Below are 7,365 nucleotides of genomic sequence, written 5' to 3'. Positions count from 1 at the left end.
GAAGTGTGTCAGTGCGCTCTATTGTCATCAGGCCATTCTCATTGGATCACAATGATTTTAATTCTATCACATTTTCTTAAAATGGATTACCACCGAAATGCAACTAAGTGAAAGCTTGCCACATGTCTTTGTCAGATTGATATCCTCAAACTTTGGGTCTATCACTTGTCATCCTCAAAAATTCTCTATTAGTAAATATCATATCCTCAGTTGGGAAAAAACTTCCTAGGTGGATGGTGAGTAAGAATTGGCAATAGGTAGGGCTAAACAATATTTCATATATTATGGTATCAATTTTGTTGTCTATCCATCTTTGAACTCGACATGTCAGAATAGTTATACCTAAAAATTAAAAAGAAAACATCATAAATGGTAGACTCCTGTTTTATCTCTTGCAAGGAGGATTCAAGTAGTGAAAATTATTGCTTCTTCTCCTATTTATTTTTCTTCTACTTGGTTGTTTGAAAAATATTATTTTGATAAGCTGGACAAGTTCTTCAATGATTTATGGTATTCTCTGATAGAAAAGATAATACAAAGAGGCATGTCGTAAATTGGTCTTGGTGGTACTTGCCTATAAGGTTTATTGGGATGAAGATTAAGGATTTAATTATTCAAAGTATTTCTATAGTAGTAAAATGGATTGAAAATACTATGTGTATACACCTAAAAATGGCTTGAAGATAATTAATTAAATAAGCAATTATTTAATTAATCCCCCTTCCTAATTTAATTGAATTCATTAGACAATTTGATTAAATTCTTCCTTTCATCTACTTATTAATAAATCTAAGGATTTATTTAATAGGTTCATTTCCATAGTCCCCTTTGATTAATTAATTCAAATTAATTAATCTCCTCCCCACACTTCAATCAATTCTTCTAATCCTCTAATTAATTAAAACAAATCAATTTATGAGTTGTTGAGAATTAATTAGTCTTTTCCTATTATTTGAAATTTCAAATTCAAATTACCCACATGCCTCCTAACTTCTAACCACCTAACCTAACCATCCCCCTAACCTAACCCATTCCACCTAACCTTGGGTTTAACTAACCCTATCCTATCTTGCACATTCTAACCTCCTTATCCTAACCTCCTATGGTGTGGATATTTTCTTCTTAAGACACATGGCACTTTGGCCACATGTCTCCTCTCTTGGACACTTGCCCTTTTATGAGAAAAGCTCCTTGACACTTGTCACCACAGAGATGACAAGTGTCTCTTCCTCCAACCTCTTCTCCAACCTCCTCTAATTTCACCCTTGATATCTTTAGACTCAATCTTGACTGTTGATTCTTGTCACCTCACCCCTGGCCTTGGAAATCCTATAAATATCCCCATTTTAGAGCAATAAGGATCCCATCTCATTTCATCTTATGCAATTTTACTATAGGCATATCATTTGAGCATTGTTGTTTTAAGCAATTGCGTCTTAGATTTAGTTTAATTTGATCATTTTCTAGCATAATTGTTGAATCATGTAGCTTAATCAATCTCTTTTCTAGCTTAATTGCATCATCATCGTAGCTTAATCATCCATATCATTAGCTTAATTAGTCTCTTGGATCAATCTAGCATAATCAATCTCATCTTTGCATAGCATTATCATTTCAAATCCTCCATCTAGGTGTAGTCAAGTCACTGGGATTGCTTATCTAGATCTAAGAGCAAATCCATACTCGCATCTCTTAGGAGGCGATAGGTCGCTTTGTCATGGTTCATCTTTGTTTCCTTATTATTTTCTAACCATGCTTGTAATGACCTATTGAGTGTTTTGCGTTGCAGCTGCAGGTATCACGCTTCATAGGCACGACACTATGATGGCCCCAAGACTTATAATTTTTTTTTATTATAAATGATCTTTCTCTTTCTAAACCCAACAAAGGTAAAGGCTAACAACCTCCTCTTTTTGAAGATTTTTTGTTTGGGGAATCTAATGCTAAAGTCTTTGGCTCGAGAATGTTTAATAGCATATGGAAGACTTGATGGAATGTCAAAAAAAAATTGTAGTTGTGGTGCTCTCAGTCAAGATCGTGGTTTGTGTGTAGACAATATATTGATTAGGTGGATTTGACTCCAGATGGAAATTTGTTGGCTCTTACTGAATGTTGTTTTGCTAAGATCTAGGCATCAAAAGAGATCTTTGTCTTATATAATTTATTTTCTAATGATTTTATTAAGACTTGATAACAAGGAGGGCTGAAATTGATGTTCCTCCTTCCTGTAAGATAATTTATTTAGTGTTAAAAAATGGTTTAGGCTTGTTTATTTTCTAATCTCTCTCATCAATGAGTTTGGAAAGACGATACCTCTTTTGATCAATCATAGCCAATAAGTTGTATGGTATGTTGACTAGTATGGGTGGAGTCTTTTATTGGATAAACAAGGCATAAGGACTTGATTGTTCATAGACCAAGTGGTCTAGTAGGATTTCATTTTTGGTCTGATTTTGGGGAGCCTAAGAAATCCCATTTTAGATGGTTGTTTTATTGAAGAAGCTATTTGTTAGATTTTTTTCATAGTGTCATGACTTGGATGCTAGAATTTTTGGTTTGTGTGATAATGTGGTAACTTTTTAGAACTTTTTTTTGAATTTCCATTTTCATTTTATGTGTGGTCAATATTTCTTTTTGATCATATTGATGGAGAATATAAATATGATTTAACTTGGTTTTAGATTTCTGTTGGTTAATTAAATGTATTCATTATTGGTTCTAATATTCTTTTGACTTTTTTTGCTGAATGATATTTTAATTTTTAATATAAAGTAAGAGAAATGAAGAGATTTTAAAATGCAATAGAAGGTTCCTTATTGAATTCTATAGTGAATTCATGTATCTTACTATTCTTTATAGGCCTTTGTAGTCTTGGAGATTCCTAAAGATAGTTTTTTCTTTTTTAGGAGGGTTTGACTATTGTATATAAAATAGAGATGAAAAAAATGTGTATTTCCTTCCCTAGGGAAGGAATACCATGAAAAAATATGAGATGAAGATCTTAAAATAATTTATGAAAAAGAACATGATTCCAAAGCTGATGAATACAAAAAAGACTAAGAATGATCATAGAGATAAGTTCCATTTAGTGGTTTAAGATGTTGATCCAAATGTGAGTATACTGCCTCTTGAAACATATTTCTATGATTAATTTCAAGCCACTACCAATCTATTGTTTTTTAATATTGTATTTATATCATATTACAAACTCAACTTCAGCTTAAAATTAATTTGTCAAACAAATAGTTGAAATTATTACAATTATCATATTGACAAACTCAATTTCAAATATGCTTCTAGATATTTCGCTACCAAACTTAAAATCAAGTAAGTAGACAATTATTTAGTCTAAGAATTGAAGCCAACTTCAAATACGGTACTTGTAGTTGCATCTAGTATAAATTAAATTTGACATCAAGAGAAGCTGTAATAACAATAATATCAATTGAAATAGCTATTTCAAGATAAGCTCCGTTTTCTTTTTTAAATACATGTATTTAAGATAGCTATAATAATTTATTGTGTAATGTAGTATGAATTTGATTTTGCTGATATGTCAATTTCAAATATTGTAGTTATATGACATTACAAACTCAACTTCAACTACACTTCCCATTTAACTATCAAACCTAAGGCCAACAAATTAATCAAATAGTTAAAATTATAAAAATTCTCGTTTTAATAAACTCAAATTCAACTATGTTTCTAGAGATTTTTCTATCAAATTTAAAATCAAGTAATCAATCAATTATTTATTCTCAAGAACAAAGCCAATTCAATTATGGTTAGTCACAGTTGCATCTACTATGAATCAAACTTCATGTCAAGATAAGCTTTAACACAATAATATTCACTGACATAATAAAATTGAAGTAGATTTAACTCACAAAAATCTATTGATGTCAAAACTATTATTCACATATCTTTAAAGCGACAACAAAAAGTTGAAATTATAACAACTCTCATTTTGACAAACTCTACTTCAAGTGTGCTTCTAGAAGATTTCACTATCAAACTTAAGATAAAGTAATCAATCAATTATTTATTCTCAAGAACAAATCCAAATTTAACTATGCTAGTCACAATTCATCTAATATGAATCAAACTTGAGATCAAAGTAAACTTTTACAATAATAATATTCACTATTATAGTAATTTTGAAATAGATTTAGCTTACAAAAATCTATTGATGTAAAACTATTACTAACCTCCGTTTAAATTGAAAAAACATACTTTTATTGTACCAGCACTAGAACGTAAAATTACAATACACCAACCTTTCAAGATTCTATCAATGTCAAATTATTACTGACCGATCTCGTACACATACTTTTTAGTACCATAGCACGAGTAAGTACTCGCCATGATACTTGTTGCAAACTTTAAAACCACACAAACCTTAGATTTATTCTATCACGGAATTGGCTCTTGCAGTCATGTCCCTGGTAAATTTATCCAAATTTCGATAAGATGAACCCCCTGCCATCACTGCCTTGGTAGCAGCCTCTTTCAACCTTGCTGCATTCTTTCTTAATTCATTTCCTTGGGGGCCTTCCATCATCGCTCGAACGACCATCTCCACCTCCTCCCTCGATACCAAAGCATTCTCATTTTCAACTCGAGACTCGAAATCCATGCCAATCTTCCATACCTCCTTGCAAAATCTGCAGTTGTGAAACTGTTCTGCCCACAGAGGCCATCCAATCATAGGCACTCCAAAGCTAATACTTTCTAAAGTGGAGTTCCATCCGTTGTGGGTCAAGAATCCACCTACAGAGGGATGAGACAGGACTTTCAACTGAGGAGCCCACTGCACAATCCTTCCGCGCTCCCCAATTCTTTCTGTGAATCCCTCGGGCAACACCGCAGCCTTTCCCTCGGCTATGTCAGGCCGTAATACCCACAGAAAAGGCTGCTCGCTGGCCTCTAGTCCTAGAGCCAGCTCTTGCAACTGCTTCATCGACATCACTGCGATGCTCCCAAAAGAGACGTACAGAACAGAGGAAAGTGCTTTTGTCTGAAGCCATTTAATGCAATCTAGGTCCTCTTCCCAGAGGCTAGTAGCAACACTTACAGAGGATTTAGTGGACTGGAGGAAGTCGGGAAGGAAGACAGGGCCGATGGGCAGAGCAGGGTATCCTTTGGAGAGCCCCTCTGCAGCCTCAGGTCCTTCCAACTCTTCAAACACATTGATAAGCACATAATCTGCTTCGTTCTGAATCTCGGATTCGTACATGATCACTTGAAACATGGGATCCGCCGTGTCTTGAACTCGGAAGAAAGTTTGCAGATCGGTTGGTATCAAAGGAGGGATCTTACCCGGAAGACAAGTGATAAGGTTTTCCGGCCGCCGTGCCTCCTTCACTGCAGACGACAGACAAGCAAAATACTACTAATTCGTACAGAAGCATGCCTTGATAAAAAACATCGATTTGTATGAAATATATGAGGTTATGCTTATGCTTACCATTTATTGGAATATAACCCTTGTCCATGAGCGTCCGAGAATTGGCAAGGGCAATGGCGGCAGAGGCACAGTAAGTCCAAAATACGACACGAGGCACTGCCAGCGAGGTGGCTACGTGGTGGGTGCAAGCCATGAAGCAATCTGTAACAATACAAGTGATCTGCGGGGCTTCATTGGCGGTGCTTCTCAGGATTCGAACCATTGCCGGGCCTAACTTTTGCGTGGCGAGGAAATACTCATCAATCGCTTGTACTCCTCCATGGTCGGGAGGGAGGCCATCGTAAACAGCCAGAAAGCGAATCTGCAGGCCTTGCTGTAGCAACTGATGGGAAACGGCCGCGGAATCGTTGGGTGTTTTGAAGATCCTCTGTTCCATCCGGTCTGTGTTGATGAAAGTTACGAAGAATCCTCTGGCGGCCAAGATCTTGGCAAAGTGCATGAGCGGATTGACATGGCCTTGACCAGGAAAGGGCACCACTACTGCGTGTGGAGGGCGTGTGATCGAGGCCATCGTTCTGGAACAGGGATCACAAATGGAACACACCCCAAAAAATATCAAGTTATTTTACTTCTGACAGTGGATCACTCAGTCATTCCAACAATTTGGACCAGTAGCTTCACCTTCTTTTCAACCTTTTCAAAGCATGTGGCACTCGAGAATTAGCTTAGTCATGTGGTCTAAAATCATAAAACCTGATCTCGAAACTCTTCTGTTCACACCGGCAGGTGTTTTTAATTTTGACGTGCTTCGTATAGATTGGAACTAAATGAAATTCCATAAATCTTGAGACTTTCGATTATAGTACGACAAATCGGGGACTCTAAGTTAATTTAAAGTGAAGACTCGTTCAGCGATTTTGGGAATTTAGTTGTTAAATGTATAAATTTGTTGAAACTGTAAAACATCTTTCCTTCACGGCTCTTCCTACCTATTTGTATATTTTATGTGTGCATTAGCATTCAATTAAGACACAACTTTGTTTTATATGTATAGTGAAATTTAATCATCATATTTTTATTTGTATATTTTATGTGTGCATTGGTATTCAATTATGACACGGCTTTTTATTATATGTATAGTGACATTTAATCATGATATTTTTATTTGTATATTTTATGTGTGCATTGACATTTAATAATTTTATGAAGAATCTGAACTATTACTTAGCATTTAATATTAAAAAGAAAAAGACATTCTTTTTAAAACTATTTAGGCTGATTATTTAACTAGTGCTTGATTATGTCAATAGAAGGTGTATTGATTACCTCACTAGTAAAATATACTTTGAATAATATATTGGAGGATACAAAATCACATAATATAGAAACTGTATTTATTAAAGATAATGATTTGTAATATAAACGATTTTTTTTTTTAAATATAAATATTTGGAATACATACAAAACATATATCCGAAAGCACTACATGTAATCCACATATAGGAAAATAGATATCTAAGAGGGAAAAGTATCATGGAACATAGATTCATGTGAGGTTGAAGGATGATGCCACAATTATTATTTTGACTAGGATGCAACTATAGACACTCTAGCCAACATGACCAATCATATGGCGACTAAATAAAGCCTTTTCATTGTGTAAACCAGACCTATTATAGTACTTTGTGCAAAAGAGAACACTATATTCATTAGACGCAACATTGGCTGACAATCAAGGCCAAAGTAGTTTATACATCTTAAAATGGCAAGACAAAATACCCAAACTGTGTAATGTTTATAAAATGCACAAATGTCTAATTTAAATATCTTCTAGGTTGAGGGGAATATGTATTTTCGGTATAGGCAAGAGGATGCTAGTAAAGGTATTGCACAATTTACCATTCATGACCATTGCAACCACCATTACATTTTAATAGCCAAATGGATTTCAATGCTTC

General features: G+C 34.6%; 1 protein-coding gene across 1 annotated transcript; it reads right to left on the bottom strand.

Moving 5' to 3' along the window:
* Positions 1–4,117: 4,117 nt before the first annotated feature.
* LOC131064339 (7-deoxyloganetin glucosyltransferase) lies at positions 4,118–6,122 on the bottom strand. Its single transcript, XM_057998447.2, has 2 exons — positions 5,468–6,122; positions 4,118–5,364 (listed from the first exon to the last, which is right to left on the bottom strand). Exons 1-2 carry the CDS (start codon positions 5,976–5,978, stop codon positions 4,406–4,408), a joined length of 1,470 nt encoding a protein of 489 aa, XP_057854430.2. The 5' UTR covers positions 5,979–6,122; the 3' UTR covers positions 4,118–4,405.
* Between the last annotated feature and the right edge of the window lie 1,243 nt (positions 6,123–7,365).

Source organism: Cryptomeria japonica, chromosome 10, assembly GCF_030272615.1.
Source record: "Cryptomeria japonica chromosome 10, Sugi_1.0, whole genome shotgun sequence".
In the NCBI taxonomy this organism is placed as follows: domain Eukaryota; kingdom Viridiplantae; phylum Streptophyta; class Pinopsida; order Cupressales; family Cupressaceae; genus Cryptomeria; species Cryptomeria japonica.
The sequence above is the reverse complement of the archived record's forward strand: the minus strand, read 5'-3'. Positions and strand labels throughout refer to the sequence as shown.